Raw genomic sequence first — 17,308 nt, 5'->3', positions numbered from 1 at the left:
CCTGCATCCCCAGAAAGTACTTGAGGAAAGAAAACTGGGAAATGTGGAGGGATCTGCAAAACCTGAATACCACTCTATCTTGCGTTTATGTTCACATACACAACAAGCATCTGCAGCCAAGTCCCAAGCCGCCAAAAGGATTAACAATATAAGGTAATATAACATGTTAATTAAGAATGTCTCTATAAAAGCTCACTATAATCAGCCAAATATTATTTTCTTAGAATACAGCACTCTAAGAAGAATAGCTAGGTTTATTTTAATTTTTCCTTATACTATTCTCCACTAGGGTAGAGAAATAAGTTCCTTTGTGTTTTTAAATAGATGTAACCAAATACAGAGGAATACACTCATGGATGTCTGCTCAGCTGTCTTGTACAAAAGAAAATATCAGGGGAACCCACAGAGATCTTCAGTTATCCGAATGAGTGAGATGGTCCCTATGGGACAGCCCATACAAGTTAATGGGGAAGAGCAGTCTTCAAAGAAAGATTGTTATGCACCAGTGTGGTCTCTTATTGGAGCCAAGACATGAAATAGCATTTGTAGACTAGGCATGTTTCTTAACTTGATGCTCAAGGACCACTGCTGACAACAGGAGCAAAAAGCTGAATAGGGAACAAATAAGCAGTAAGTCATTGACAGAGATGGTGCTGAGATATGCTAACATACTATATAAAAAGCAGAAACTCACTAATTTGCTTATGCATCATGGATAAGAACAAAGGTAACAGCGTGCTCACCAGACCCTTTCTTCATGGGCATCTTCCTGTTGGGAATTTGCACCTAGTAGGCAAACAGGTACATACCATGAGTGGCCACAGTGGTACTCCACCTCTGAGGGGAAGGTGGTTGTGGAGCAGGATCAGGGAGATTACATTACTCCCACACTTGGCACCAGCACAGCGGTTAATGGAAAACTTCAGACAGTTCTGGTACTCACTGTTCAAAAACGTTGTTAAAAACTTGGGAAAGGGTCTGGGGGAGAAGCACAAGAGGAATTAAAGGCCTGGAAAAAGTTTTGTAGTCAGACCTGCTTTCAGGCACACAATTTATTAAAAACTTCACAAACAGGAAGCGAAGTGGCTATTTCACTGCAGTAACTAAGTATCTTTTTGGGGAGAACAGATATCTTCGTTGTCAACCATAACACCAGATTCAATACCAGAAGGTGATCTGGACAAAGGGATTCTGGACAAAGAAACAAGGAACAACTTTTGGGCATATTACTACTTTAAGGGTGACTAACTTTTTTAAAGGTTACAGCAGATAATTATTTTTTTTATTTTTTTTTTTATGCTAGCTATTTTTTAAATTGGATACTTTCCTATAAGATCTACAGTTGCAAAGAAGATTCAAGGCAGGGAAGCTGTATGTAAGCAGACCGAACCAAAGGACCACCACAACCCCTTGCTGCATAGGTCAGCACCATGGGCAAAGGTCTCCATCCCTCCTCTGCCCACCCACGGTCAGCTCTCTCCTCCCAGGAACACGCGCTGCACTTACAGCAGTTCAAGGACATACAACAAGTCTTGTGACCCTTTACACCTCTATTATTTATTGGGCACTGGGCACAATGCTGTGCCCAGTCACACAAAACTTGTGGCAAAGCAAGTTTCTGAAATCAGTAAACAAAGGCATACTGACAAGCTCATTTTGAAAGTTTGTTGTTGTGGTTTTGGTTGGTGGGGTTTGTTTGTTTGTTGGGGTTTTTTTTTGTTCATGGTGTGTTTTTTTGTGGGGGTTTTTTTTTGTTCATGGTGTGTTTTTTTGTGGTTTTTTTTTTTTTTTTACAGTTTCAAGTTATTGTGTGTTTTTAACTTCTAGGCATGTGTCATCTCCAAGTACATCTTACAGCCCTCCAAGAAAGCAAGCCACTGTATCAAGGACTCAATACTCTTTGGAGCTCTAAAATCAACTCTTCCTACTTAAAAAAAAAAAAAAAAAAAAAAAAATCCATAATGCAATATCCATGTAGCAATGATGTAAATGATGAATAAAAGATGCTACAATGCAAAACTATACATCACATTTTAAAAGATCTAGTCTTCTGATTCTGTTTTTTCTATTTGACAAAAGAAATAAACCGATGAATATGCCGCTGTCCAATTCTTTAGTTTCAGCAACGACAGCCTTGAATAGCTTTGTGATTGAAATTTTATCAGAATACAGTAACCTTTATTTCTTTTCTATGGCTACTGCTGTTCCCTTAGAAAGCTCACTTGTCACTGTGTCTCCGGTAGGAGAAAAACAGACAGCATTCAACAAAACAACACTGGACATTTGGCAAATATCTAATTTGCTAAAAAGTGTAGTTTTCAGTCAGTCTAACCTATTCAGGAAATAGGAATGAAGTTTATCAAATACTTAGGGCAAAGGTAAAATATCAAAAAAGAAAAATCCATCAGAAATTATTCACTCAGGAAAATTCAACAATGATTTTGGCAACCAGCAAACAATCAAGTTTCCAAAAGAGAGACCCAATCCTATCCACAATAAAAATAGGTACAAAAATAACAGAATAAGACTTTCATATGCAATACAACACAGAACCCTACAATAATTGGATGTAAAACCTTCCATTGCTACAGACATACATTACTTTTCTTATCAGCCTGTTTTTGGTTTTGTTTCGTTTTGTTTTTTTTTTCCCCCCTCCATGTGAGTATAATTAGCATTTTACATTAACCAACTTCTCAAAGTTTCTTGCATGTTTTATTACTCATTTCTAGGTAAGAGTTAATCTGCAATCCTGGCCATATTGTGGAGATATCTACATGGAGAAAATTCTTATTGTGCAAGTGACCTTGTAATGGAGTAGAATCCTGAGACTCTCTTCTTGCAAAGCATGCGGCCATCAAATAGGAATTAACTGAACAAAGACCTAATTGCTTAGTTGTATTTCTCTGCAGGACCAAAATATAATTTTCTTCCCTGCATGTGGTAGTGAATCATACATCAAAAATATCCAAGCTCATCAATTCACACCATATTCAAAACAAATCCATGGGAAACCAGCATGCAATTTTGAGATTTATCCACACAGAAAAAAGCTAAAGAAAACATGCAAATATGTATTATTTATAATGATGGATATGTATGGAAAGCCTGAAAGCTTTTTCATTTTCCTGTTTGCCATTTCTGAAAGAAGGTTCTAAAGCCAAATCTATGGTGCTCTCAGGTGCTATGTACTGCAAATAGATAACAGACCAAAGCGCTCAGTATTTCTGCTGGAACAGGCAGAATAAAACAAGTTATTCATCCACCATTCAGCATATCCACACAAACCAGGTAATACAGTTTGTCCATTCTAGCACTACGCCAACCCCCTTCAGCTACTGCATCTTCTGGAGATGTATTCTAACCGTCCCCAGTGCAGCTTTTAGCAACAGTGATTTCTGACTGGTGTGCTATTTATGGCTGGTAAAAACAAGCTGGTGCACTATGTAATTCTTTGTACTATTTAAAGCAAAAAACCAAAATCAACCCTCCATTTTCACCCCACCCCCAACAGTTACATTAATGGTAACTTCAATGTTGTAACTGAGATATATCATACACAGAAGAATCATTCACCTATCAAACTAAATGTACGTGTAAAAGAATAGAGAATGATTCATGAGGCTGGATTTAGTTACTAAAGTTAACTTCTGCATTTCATTAGAACAACACATTGATTAAAGTCAGGAAATTTAAACTCCAGAACAAACTGTTGTGTTTTGCAATATAAGCACTTTAATTAAAATGCAAGTAAGAATCTGCTCAATAAATAATACCCTGAAAATTACTTTGACTAAAAAAGCCAAAGAATGATAGATAAAATGAACAGAATATATGCATAGAATAATGAGGCAGATGTATTCACCAAATAATGAGAGGGGTTTACTTTTCAAATGGCTGGAATGGCATCCAATTAAAGCAACAGATTCAAAGTAACGGTTGTCAAACCACACTCAAAAATTTGCTCCTTCACGTTGCTATTGATTACCATTGGGCACTTGCATATCATTGCTTTTGCAGTACCTCAAGGTAAAAATGGTTTTTCTAAGGGTCAGATCTCCACAAACGCCTCGGTGGGTATGTGGCTTCTCAGGCACAGCAGGAGCAAAGCTGCTCTGTTGTGTATTTGATGCTTAGCAGCCCACAGGAACGTTGGAGGCAGGGCAGAAGCAAAGCAAGAGGTGTGAAAAAACAAAACTGTGTTGGGTAGATCCTTCACCATGCAACTCCCAGGTTGCTAAGAAGTAAAGACAGGAGAGGTGAGTATTGCAGCTTGAGTGCTGTCTGCTCAACACTCACATCCAAAAATCAAAGCCATGCAGTACTTATAATTAATCTCTGCTCTTTTGCTGTGTCATTCAGATCTGGAAACAAACTTTTGTAATAATGCTGCACTTTTGAAGATAGCAAGATGAATGCAGAAAAGCATTAATCAGTCATTCCTATGAATTTCTACAGGCATTGAAATATTGTTGACTTTTCTTTTTAACGCTTTATTCATTAGCCACAATATTCCATCAGCTAAATGCTGTGTTTCAGAATAAAACTGCAGTCAGCAACAAGAATGCTCTTAATATGTAAGATTTTTTGTTATTGTGGCTGAATTACCAATTCATCTAAACACTGGAGTTCAGCAGGTAATTTATCATCAAATCTGTCTCTATTCCAGCTTTTAGTCTCAACTGAAAGACTGAAAAGGCCTAAAAGCAATTCTTGGGGGAAAAAAAAAAAATTAAACCATTTTTAATAGACATGCTTTGTTCCAGGCAAATAGCTTTCATTTGATGCCTTCCAGCTCAGTAATTTTTATGCTTATATTCTTCAATATGAGAAATTATAATTTTTGTGTTGTTCTAACTTCTGCCCAGGTGGCTGGAAGGTCTTGGTTTTACTTTCCTTTTTGACAACACCTCTGGTGACTAGGAAGAGCAGACAAGTCACTGCAGAAAGATAAAGCTGGACCATTTGGTGATTTTTCATTTATTTTTATTGCCCACATGAATATCCATGTGGCATGATTATTTAAGCTTCTCATTCATCATAGCTTCACTTGACAGATGCAGAGGTTCAAATCCAGCAAGGACAAGTAGGACCAGGAAGGACCTTCACAGTTCTGATGTAAGGAAATTAAATTCCTCGTAATATTCAGGGCTTTTTAGATACCACTTGAGAGGCCATTTTACTGACTGAATACTAAAGCCTAAGGACGTGTTTCATAAGCATTCTGCAGTGGCCTAAGCCAAATTTTAATGTTCCCACTGCTGTGATGTGTTTTTCCTCTAGTGTTTTCCACCTCAGGTATGACTACTTTCAAGTGCTGTCATATGAAAGTACATGGTTATGTAAAACATCCAATTTTGGTAATTTTAAGTGATGCTTAATTTCATTTAACCATTTAGGATTTATCCCATAATGTGCGCACACATTTTTAAGGGATGCATAAGCTTCACGTGACATACAAGCATACTTACACAGAGATAAGCAGCGGCAAAAGGAACGGAGAACCGTGAGCGAGACACAGAAGTGGCATCTACAGCCAGCTATGGAAACCGTCCTTCCTCTCAAGGCTCAGAGTAGCTACGAAGTCACACATACTGCAATATTGGGGCTGGGTTCATACCACACAGCTAGGGAGGACCACTACCATGGAACGAGCCGCCCACAAAACGCACCCCACAAAGTACACCTGAGCTGGGAAAGCACAACACAAGCACGGCACAGCTTGCGATGAAGGTGAAAAGTTGCACGAACTGAACTATAGCTTTGTTGCGGCAGAGGGCAGTGATACACAAACACTAGACTGGCAGTCCTCATTCTGCATAGCACCTACAAATGCAGAAGCCCGTCCTTGTTTATTTCTAGCATACACCACTTACCACTCTTAGACTCATTCTTAAGAAAAATTGCACGCTCTTTGTGTATATTTAAGCGTACACATATGCAGATGCACAGAGAGATATATTGACTCTTCACTATTTGAAATGTTAATTCTGGTTGCTTTCTCTTATTTCTTTGACAACCATCTCCTATTCAATTAAGCTACTATCCCCCTTGTCCTCTGAAAATCAAGTCTTTTAAACTTTTGCTTCACAAGGCGCTGACCTGCATCTTAACAGGCAAAGAACTGCTATACTTCAGAGAGCTGATTTTCGTCTTTCCCACCCCCATCCCTCTCACCCTTTGAAAGGTAGGAAGCTGGATGCAGTTAAAGAGAGAGAGGGAGGAAGGAGGGAGCTGTGGATGAAGACAGCATAACTCTTCAGCTCCTTAACCGGGTTAATTTGTCTTCTACCATGGGAATAGAAAGCTTAAGAGAATGCTACAGGGAAAAAAAATGGCAAGGCATGCACTACTCACGTAATAGCTGACACGTCTAATGCTACGTGATTCACAGCAGCTTTGAAATACTAGATTAAAAAGTATAACAACCTTCTTATTGAGGGATGGATGGATTACATTTCCACTGGGTGCAATTTAAAGAAGAAATGCATAAAAGAAGAAAATACAAGTTGTGATAAAGAAACCCAGTCTTGACTTGAATTAGTTTAAATGCAACTTGCTCTGAGCAATTGATTTTTTGTGAGAAATAAATAGATTTGTATGCTCGACCAGTGTTTGCAAGCCAGTTTTCACCACGCAATTGCACAACTGTTGAATTTACTGTGTAGCATCTGCTGCACATAAATGTGGAAAACCATCAGAAATGATACAGTATGATATATGTATATATAAATACATGTCAATTTTAACCCACGAGCATGTTCTTTGTATCATTTACAAATCAGTAAACACCCCAAATTAGTTTGGATATTGATTTAAGTTTTGGCAAAGTACCCCCCCCGCCTTGTTTTGCTTGTTTTAACTAAATAGGCTCATTCATGTTTAGCAAAAGATTGAACTTTGTTCATATTTGGGACTATCTACATCTACTAACTTTGCCTGAAACAGAGTCAGTATCACATTTCAAGTCTCCTGTTTCTAAAAGCAAAACTGCAGAGGAAAGACAAAACAAAATAAACAAAAAAAGAGAAAGATTCACCTGGGCTAGAAGTTCAGACCCAGACACTCATTTTGACAAACATTTCAGCTGTTTACGTTCAGCTACTAGTGCTGTCCCAGATCTAGGGATGAGTGTTTTCGATCTAGAATGAAACTACCCAAATGTTCGGTGAAATCTGTATCAGACTCAGTCCTCCAGTTAAAACCCTATGGTCGGGTGATGCAAGCAACTGGACAGACAGCCCAGGGGAAGCCAAATTCATTTGCAGCCAGCTTATGGAGTTTTTTTTGTCCCAATGAAAGTAGTTTCTGTAAGGCATCAAGGCACGTTCTACCCCTGAAAAATAGCATTAAGAAAGTGAATATTGTGGTAAAGCACCCAGCCTCACAGGCTGCTCTCCAGGCCCTGCTAGGTGATGGGTACTGGCTCTCATCTGCATCGCCAGTCCCGGTCCTGCTCCCCACGCCACAGCTGCTTTCTTTGGACGGTTCCTCTGAACAGGGACCTTTCAAACCCTGGAGACGAGGAACTCGCTCTTCTCCCTTGCGCCTCTGGCTGCCACATCTGGGTGAGAGATGTGTCTGAACTCCTCTGAAGGGAAAAGGCAAAGAATATCCCCAGACTGGCACTGCAGGAGCTCATTTTGCAATGGGTGTATGAAGTCCTCCAGCAGAACTTGTCTGTCCTGAACTATGCCATCAGGGAACACTATCAATAACAAAGTCTCTCTTTCCCGACACTATGGGATTTCCATACTCCAGCCAAACGCATTTTCTTTGAGTAAGTGACATTCTGATGTGTTCTGGGATGACTCCATAGGCATTTGCCAAGACACATGCTGGCTTCTTCAGACACAGACACACGGCAGTTGAAACTTGGTTTAGATCATGAGTCTCGAGTAACGACAGGCCATCTGGCACATTTCAGTAATACTGGCACTTTCTGCCCATGGAGGTCCGGGACATAAATAAGACAGACATGGCAGGTCAGGAATGAAATGCATTGGCAGGGCTGCGCGCACGAAGCTCGCATGGCAGCACTTAACCCAAGCCAGTACAGCCGCGACATCACCCATCAATCCGCTCAAAGCCACGGAGGCAGCTTCGGGAGCAGAGCAAGAAGACAAGCGATTGTTGGAGCGAGGGTCAGGAGCAGTGCACGAGCAAGGTGCCGGCTAGGGGACTGCTGCTGGAAGGAGGAGGTATCACTCAAAATGGAGCTGTGGGGACAGGCCTGCTCGAAGTCAGGTGGTTACGGGTCAGAACGAAGCTGTATCAAAACCTCTTAGGAGGAGGGCAGAATGGTGCAAGGCTTGTAGACTGCGCACGCCCCTTGGGTTGCAGTAGCAAGGATGCTGGGACAGAGGATCAGACAGTACACAAGACCAGGAGAAATCTGGAATGAGGTTGGGGGCAGATTGGGAAGCATGAAGGAGGCTTTTTGCACCGGAAAGCTCAGCAGTTGCAGCACTGACTTCTTTCTGACTTGTTATGGCAATGCTGTATAAGGCCAAGTCTGAATCAGTGGGAGAAGAAAGTATGTGTATTTGGTCCTCCTACCAAACAGGAGGTTAGTTTTAAGATGCAATTGTACAGAAATAAAAAAGAAGATTAGAAAGCCAGTTTTGTTGCTAGTTAGTATAATGAGATGTTCTTACAACAGCCTGATGATAGGGAAAATAGAGAATTGCTGATTCATTTACAGAAACAAAAATCATTTAGTGAGAAAACAGTTTCCTCAGTAAAGAGAAATGTGCAACTCCATTTATTGCAGCAACTGCCATCATGTGCATTGGCTGACCACCCAGTCTGGGCATGGATCACAGGACTACTCAATACCTGCCTTCAGTCATTTTTTCATTCCATACTCTAAAGCTACCGTTGGACAACATCAGATACATGCACACAGATGCCACACAGACTGGTTTCATCTTACTTTCATTCTCTGTGGCTTGCCCATAAGAGTGAAAACTTAACCAAGAAGATACTGGTGTGATGTGTCCTCCTTTGACTGACCTACTTTGAGCCAAAAGCCAGGAAAAAAGGTACACGAATCTACTTCTAATGCAGATTAAAACGTGCCTTTGGCACAGAATCCCCACACAGACTCATCATACATTCAAAGAAGGTTTTTTCATCCTTTTCCCAGATTCCTGTTGTTGAGAGGACCATTAATGATAACTCCCTGAGGCTCCTTCTCCTCCTGTTACACAATGCCTCATTCACAACTTAGGCATCAGGACAGATGAAAGCAAAACAGAGATGAGCGGTTCTTCCCCTGGCATTCAAACTTTAAATCAAACACCCACTTTGCTGTACTATAAACAGAGCTACCTGTTTAGAGCACCAAGGCACTGCTGTAATGTTTCTTTAAGATTTTACATTTCTCCTGTGAGAAGCAATTACAATAGAAGTGTCAAACAAAAATAAACCCCTGTTAATCACAGTCACTGTGAGCCTGTGAAGTAAATCACATCTCGGTGTTGCTGTTCCATTTTTCAGGTAGAAATAGAAAGTGTGTGAGAATGCCAGAGTCTAGAAATTAAGCTCTTCCCAAGAGGGGGTCCAAAGTTTTTGAAAATACAAGTTCTTCTCTTATGCTCACAACACTGAGTGGAATTAGACAAGCACTAAAATTGAGTATCCAATGATTGTAAGAATAATTTGGGTTGGAAGGATTCTCTGGAAGTCATCTAGTCCAACCTCCATCCAAAGCAAGGCCAAATGCACAGATAGGTCAGATTGCTCAGTTCAGCTGGGCTCAGGGGTTTCTGAACAGCTCCAAAATGCTGGTTCCACAGCCTCTCCAGGCCACCGGGCCCACGCTCCGCTGCTCTGACCATAAACGACTTTCTTCCTAAATCTAGTTGGGATTTCTTTTCTTGCTTCCACCATGCACTCCTAAGAAAGGGTCTGACCCTGTCTTCTCTATAGCCTGTCATTCCCTTCAGCTTCCCCTTCTCAAGACTGAACAAACCCAGCGTCCTCAGCTTCCGCTCAAACATAGGTGCTCCTGCCTCTTCAAGCGCTCCAGCTCTTTACCCATCTATCACAAGTACTGAAATCGTACATGAATTTATTTTGGTTTGGTCTACAAATAGGCAGGTCTGTGCATCTGGAAGGAGAAATGAGAAATGGAGAAAACCTTGGCCTCTCAGCTGAGCCATTATTTTCCCATACTTTTCAAACTCAGAGGCTTCATGCACTGCCCAGTGCATCACAAGGGAGCTGCCTTCAAACCACCTGAAGGGAATGGTACGGAGCTTGTTCCCCTCCAAATCTGAGGATTTTCTGTGAGCTTTGGAGGGAGGTTTTGTTCTTATTTTATCTTCATCTTTTCACTACTCCCTGTGCTGTGAAAAGCCAGCCATTTTAAGGTGACGCAATTGCAGCTGCTGTTCCAGAACAGCAGAGTGCAAGGATGCAGTTTCCATCATGCCAGGGAGCTGACAACCAGGGTGGTACCTAAGGATAAGTATAATTGGTTTAAAGATGCTGTGAGGTCTCCCATTTCCTTTTTCTTTTGCGTAACAGTGGTGGCTTGATGACTAGATCAATTGCTTAATCAATGCTATGAATATTAACAGGAATATCAAACTTGTTTTAGCTGAGTCAATCTTAAAACATCCAGTCTGTGTATTGCAGACCTCAGCTTATGGAATGAGTTTTCACATCAGATAGTTATTTTCCCCAGGAACCTTCAAGAACAGTTAGCTCATACCTGATCCAGCCATACCTGAAATTTAGTAATGCAATTTTCACATCTCACTCTAGATTCGTGTTTCTTTTCCACTGTAACCCCCTAATCCTGCAACTGCCAGTTACGCTGAGTCACCACCCTGAAATCAATTTCGGACAGAAGAGCCTGTTGCTCAATAAAAAGGGATTAACTGGACTGAGCCTCATTTAAGTAAAAACTTCATTCCAATTCCCATATTCCCTGCCTATCCCCAAGAACGCTATAGATTTGTAATCCATTCCTGTAGCTTGTTGGACACTTTTTCTGATACAAATATATCAAATCACACTCCTGAATCAATCAACACAACCTCAAACTCTGCTCAATCCAACCATTTTCACAGTAAAAATATTTCTGAAGTGCTTCAGCTCAGATATGCTCCACTGCAGGGAACCTTCTTTGCAATGGCTTGACACCAGCTGCATTGCCAGCATCCCTGTTGACAAAAGATATTTCCCCATTATTTTACAACAGTATAAAGACCCCAAGAGCAAGAAAGGTCTATTTGAACTGCCAGTCTTCTCCCAGTTATCGGTGTGCTATCTATAAGCAACAATGCAACTTTAGCGTTTTTAGTGATCATCTGAATTTTACTGCAGTAAAGTTGCAGCTGTAGACAACAGAGCCCTTCACTTTTCAGAACAGGAGGGGAACTTCTCTAAACACTCATCAGTGTGTGTATCTTGTCTGATTTGGAAAGAGACTCTGCAGGACAGAGAAAATTGTATTTACTTTACAGCGATACACAACATCATAAATTGTAAGTCCCAGGAGTAGTTAGGTATCTCATGTTGGACAACAGTCTACTGGTACAGAGAGACAAAACAGTAGCTTTGTGCCACTGTAGTGACTACTACTGTCGAGTTAGTGAAAACAGGTACCAGAAACCCAAGTACAAATCCTCCAAGCAATTTGCATCACCCTGAAGAAACTCATCATCTATCAACGGCAAAGTTCTTTGTTGCACTGGAAGATATTCTGTCTGGAAATATACGTAGGAATGGTTTTGTACTCTGACTGCCAGTCTCTGCACCATCCACACTTCTGTACGTATAGCTTTAATAAAGCAGCACGCATGCATAAAGGTATTTCACATTCTTCCATCTGTGATCAAAGTCCAATAAGAGTATCTGGGTATGAGTGAGAGAACAGTATCAACTTACTTTCTTGAGCTCTTCCCCAAGATTGTCCTACCCCCATCATAGGGAATGACTGACTGGTGATACTGTGACAGCCACAAAAGCCTTTTAACATTTTTTAATAACTCACCCCCAAAAGAAATATAAGTGCTTTCTTACTTGAACCAAGATTTCTTAATTCTCTTTAATATTCACCCCATAACAACAACATGCAGAAAAAATAAGCAGAGGGGGGCATTTTTTTTTTGTTACATTCCTTCTTTTCTGCAGCTTTAGCAGTGTGTTTGCTTAGAGCCAGCGAGTACCAGCTCACACTCTCTTCCCTGCTAACTAGGGTCCTTACCAGTGACGACGCTGGGGATTTTGGACAGAAAGCTCTTGACAGTGCGGATGGGAACTCCACCTGTTTTGTCATCCTGCATTCTCGTAATGATGTCTTCAATCTGTCAAAAGGAAGGAAAGACTTAGAGGTTTTTGCAAAACAGTGACTGTAACGTTTATATATGGTGAGTGCTTTGGAGCCCTGCTGTTAGGATGGACTTCAAATATACCACGTGTATTACTGCACAAACACAGACCTAGAGACACAGATACCGCCTCCCAGATTTGAACCCTGAGACTAGACACCACGAGACAACATAGACCAGCTCGGGAGACAGTGGTGGGATACTGACAATCCAACTGCAACTGTACTTTTTTTGCTGACCAGGGGTGACAGAATGGTGGCATTTGGTCCACATATGAATTGGGCTAGGTTCTTGTCCTGGTTTCAGCTGGGATAGAGTTAATTGTCTTCCTAGCAGCTGGTATAGTGCTATGTTTTTGAGGTAGGTATGAGAAGAATGTTAACACTGATGTTTTCAGTTGTTGCTAAGTAATGTTTAGTCTAAAGTCAAGGATTTTACAGCTTCTCATGCCCAGCCAACAAGAAGGCTGGAGGGACACAAGAAGTTGGCACAGGACACAGCCAGGGCAGCTGACCCAAACTGGCCGACGGGGTATTCCATACCACATGACGTCCCATCTAGTATAGGAACTGGGGGGAGTGGGGGCAGAGAGATCACTGCTCAGGGACTAACTGGGCATCGGTCGGTGGGTGGTGAGCAATTGCACTGTGCATCATTTGTACATTCCAATCCTTTTATTATTGCTGTTGTCATTTTATTAGTGTTATCATTATCATTATTAGTATCTTCTTTTCTATTCTATTAAACCATTCTTATCTCAGCCCATGAGTTTTACTTCTTTTCCCGATTTTCTCCCCCATCCCACTGGGTGGGGGGCGAGTGAGTGAGCGAGCAGCTGCATGGTGCTTAGCTGCTGGCTGGGGTTAAACCACGGCAATTCTATACTGCAACCAGCTTAAGGATTTTCCCATCCAGACCACTTTCCCCTCTTTTCCCACATTGATTTGAATCCTTGATACTGTGACCTTGGGAGGGCTTTCATTTTCTAAAGGGTCCCAGACGGTCACCAAAGGCCTGTGGCTTGAGAAGAGCATGAGAGAGAACAACTGCAGGACGATTTCCCCTGCCTCATGCTATAGGCTGGGATGGTACATGTCTGTGGTCATCATATGAAGTAAACAACCAAAAGTAAAATTATCATAGAGAAAAGACTCGTTAGATTTTCATAGCCAAGTTAACTTTTACTTCACAGGCACGTACAAAATCCATCACATACAGGAAAATACACAATCATCTTCAAAAGCCATGGTAATCAGAGAATCTGATTACTGGGGGAAAGAGCTTAATCCTCCTGTTTACTCTAACACAGGAAGGGATTTTTGCTCCTTTTGAGGTTACTCCCCCTGCGTTTACTTGAAGGCAATGCCAGGGAGAACAAAAAGCTGACCATAAGCACAGTGCAGAAATTCAGTGTTTCCAAAAACTCCCTTCAAGTCATTAAGGTCTCATAAGCCCAACAAAAATAAACCCAAAGCTGTTGGCTCTGTTAGCTCGAGCAGCCCTGCCCACTGCTGGTGACAGGGGCCCAAGACCAACAGTGGCCAGACAGGGAGCACAGCTCTGATTTTACCTAAAGCTTTTCTCACAGATGCTACAAAGCACAACCTCAGCAGAGAGGTTACATGGTGGGGACATGGCCCCTCTCTCCTAAAGGCAGCCTGAGAGCTCAAGCAGCTCTCTTCAACCCTGGAAAGCTGGCTTCGTTTAGATGTGCAAGTGAGTTTCTTTCACAGACTTAACATCTATATTTCAAAACAAGTTTAATTTCAAGTTTCCCTGAGGTGGTAAGACAATTTCCCTGCCAACTTCAGACACTGAACTTGATCACCGTGTTTTTAACCTCAGGCTATCACTTAACTGAACTGTTCGCACCTTGTTTATGCATTATTTTTAAGTTAACACATCCTAAATGAATTCTCAGCGAGAATGAAGTCACAAAGATGAAAATATCCTGAAATATTCAATAGATTATGGGAGGGTTGGGTACCTACAGTTAATTTGTGATAGAATAATGCTACTTTGCCCCCAGCAGAAACACTATGAAAATTAATACCACTTTTTCCCCTTTACACCTGAGCTTTATGCAAGGTTATTTGCTGATCAAAACAGTTTCTTCCAGTCTGAGGATACCTAGAGGAGTAACTGCTCCTCTCAGGCTGGACAAGAAGCATTTCACAGCACCTCATGGCGTTGAGAGGAGCCTGACAGCATCGCTCATCACCAACCCAGACCTACGAGGCTACAGCGCTCCGACACCAGACCTGCCAGGGGGACAGGACAGCTCGGTTGCCTGCAAAGGGTGGACCAAGAAAGTCAGCCAGACTAAGAACCACTTCAACAAGGCAATGAAAAAGTCTCTCCATGACCAACTAGTTATGTGTCTTCATCCACACATGCCTGTAGCTGGCAGAGAGATTCTTCCGTGACTGTTGGGAAGAAACTACTCTGGAACGTGTTATGAGTCCCATGTCTCCAGGAACACTTAAGGGCTTTAAAAACTGCAAGCATAATTTTTGGTAAAACTGTTGTTTTCTCTATTTCTATTTCAATGAAAAGTTCAGAATGAAAACCAAGATAAAGTAATTGTTTTGATGCAGGAAAATAAACTTCTTACTCTTTTGCTCACTGTAAGCTAAAGGAACACCAGACAAGATTTATGTCATTATCACTCCACAAAAAGTTCCATTTCAAGCAAAATAAACCTTTAATTATCCTAAAAGCAAAATATGTTGTTTTTACCCAAACCATCCCCATTTCAAGCAATGAAGGAGGCATTGGTGTCTCAAATGGGGCCATTAACTTGGGTTTCAGTCACAACTACAAAAGCCTACTGCAATTTTAAACCAAAATAAACACAACTGCCTTAGAGATAACTCCTTCCCAAAAGGCTCCTTCTTCGTCTCGTCTTCCAGCCTGACTACTGGCACTTTCTGCTCTCCTTATTTCTGAGCATTGGATGTTTCTTCTCCCCTTCCCTTTCTACTCAGATGCCACATCTCCTTCCTTCCCTGTCCTGCCATCTGATCCAGACATGACTATGTATGTCATCCTCCTACAGCATGCCAGCATTTGCAGTCTGCTGCCTGAGAACCCACAGGGTTACAGCCTCTGGTTGTACATCATTTTCCCCACTCCCAACATGCTTTCCTTGTGCTCACTCTCGCAGCAAATTTCTGCACTGCTCAAAGGGGACAGACAGCATAGCCTACTCAAAGAAACACTTGATGATAATTTTATCCTTTCTTAAAGTTATAGTCAACTTTTAAATAAAATACTGAAAACCTATATTTAGCAACCTATGACAAGTTTTTGTTCAGTCCACTACAAAGAGATCTGACCCTTTGTACCAGCCTTTGTGTTTTGCATCCACCCAACGTGTGCAGATATTACCACCCTGGATCCAAATTCCTGCCTAGCTATGGAAATGTTTCATGAAAAAAGTGATACAGTGACAAGTGGAAAAAAGTGATTATTAGAGCTTCAAGTGTGGAGAAAAGCAAAGAGGGAACATCAAGCATGAAGGTCACTTTCATCAAAGCTTTTCATCTTAACTTTTAAGAGAGTTACCTAGACACTTCACTGCTATTAATTCTCCCTTCAGTTTCTGCATGTCATTAAATATGCTTTAGGTTTCCCTGTCTGGCAGGCAGGGAATAAGAGTCCTTGGACAGTTCATTTCATCAGGCTAGGAGGCAGGAACTAGTAAAACTAAGCAACCCTCAGGTTTATCACTCCTAAATGAGTAAGCTTGACTGAACTAACTTCTGCCCAACAAAAGTCATGGTAAGAATAGACAATTTTTTTTTCTATTATGGGGATCACCGCTATTTCACTCTGGTCTGATTTTTGCATCTGTAAAGGGAACTGTTACTCTTCCCTCTGAGTGGATTCTGGGTCAACATCTCTGTGAGAAAGCCAGAGCGATTTATGTATCTGCTGTTACTGTTAGCTACACACTGTAATGTATGCCTAACAAACTAGATCTGCCTTTCCTCCTGACTGGTTGCTGACAACTCTGCTCCCTACATTTGTCCAGAATGATTTTGTTTCACATTACCCCACTTTAAATGCATTGAAAAGGGCTTTGGGATTCAGGAGCACATTATCTGTGGAGACAGGACTCTACAGCAGGTAGTTTATGAGAGTTTAACAACATATTCTGTTACACAGAATGCATTGGGGATTTAATGCATATGTGGGATTTGCTGTTATTCCTTAGATCTTCTTTTCCACTATCAGCACTTTTGCTGGCCTAAGGAGGGTGAAGGCATGAAGTAGAAGACCTTGAATTTCTGTCACAGCTGAGATGGCTATCACTGGGAGATGAGATGTCCCTTTGCTGAGGGAGGGGAAAATAAAATATTAGATTTGATGATGTGTTATAATAAATAAGTCATAATACAACAACAAACGTAGCTATCACAGCCTGGCAACTTTGGGTCAGTGCCACACAGCATCCCTAGTGTTACCATTATATGGGGGAAAATGACTCTTGACTTCGCAATAGCTTCTCTTTCTCCAAGCATCAAAATAAAGCAGGCACCCAGACTGCAGCACGTTAGTGTGCACAGCCTTGCTGAGCCCTGGAAGCACCCTGCTCACAGTCAAAGCTGACCTTGGAGGCAACATGCTGAGGGAAGAGCAAGTAACACACGAAAAAGAAAAGCTAACAGCTCCCACCTCCCACGACCCCATACCTGGACACCACCAGCAGCTTACTGGAGCTACCAGGCTAAGCATGTTTAATTGCACCTGAGTGATTATCACGTAATGATGTCAGAGGCTACCATGGTCCCATTTTGCCAGCTCATTTTTGTGAGCTAGTGAGGGGAACTAGTTAGCCTTTCATATTCTAGCCTCCGAGTTAGCTGCACATACTCCCTCAGACCCTGCAGGAAAGGTCCTGCTGCCTATTTCCGAGTATTTTGGTCTGCACTGGGTTCCTGTCTGATTACTCACAGCAG

General features: G+C 41.5%; 1 protein-coding gene across 3 annotated transcripts in view; it reads right to left on the bottom strand.

Annotated features, from left to right (window-relative positions):
- RGS6 (regulator of G protein signaling 6) overlaps window positions 1-17,308 on the bottom strand; it is a 294,263-nt gene that overhangs the window by 97,916 nt on the left and 179,039 nt on the right. For all 3 annotated transcript variants that reach the window (XM_029996800.2, XM_029996819.2, XM_029996808.2), the window contains exon 3: window positions 12,221-12,320. In XM_029996800.2, the coding sequence (XP_029852660.1) occupies window positions 12,221-12,320 (100 nt within the window). The remainder of the gene's footprint in view (window positions 1-12,220; window positions 12,321-17,308) is intronic.

This window comes from Aquila chrysaetos, chromosome 2 (assembly GCF_900496995.4).
Source record: "Aquila chrysaetos chrysaetos chromosome 2, bAquChr1.4, whole genome shotgun sequence".
NCBI lineage: Eukaryota > Metazoa > Chordata > Aves > Accipitriformes > Accipitridae > Aquila > Aquila chrysaetos.
The sequence above is the reverse complement of the archived record's forward strand: the minus strand, read 5'-3'. Positions and strand labels throughout refer to the sequence as shown.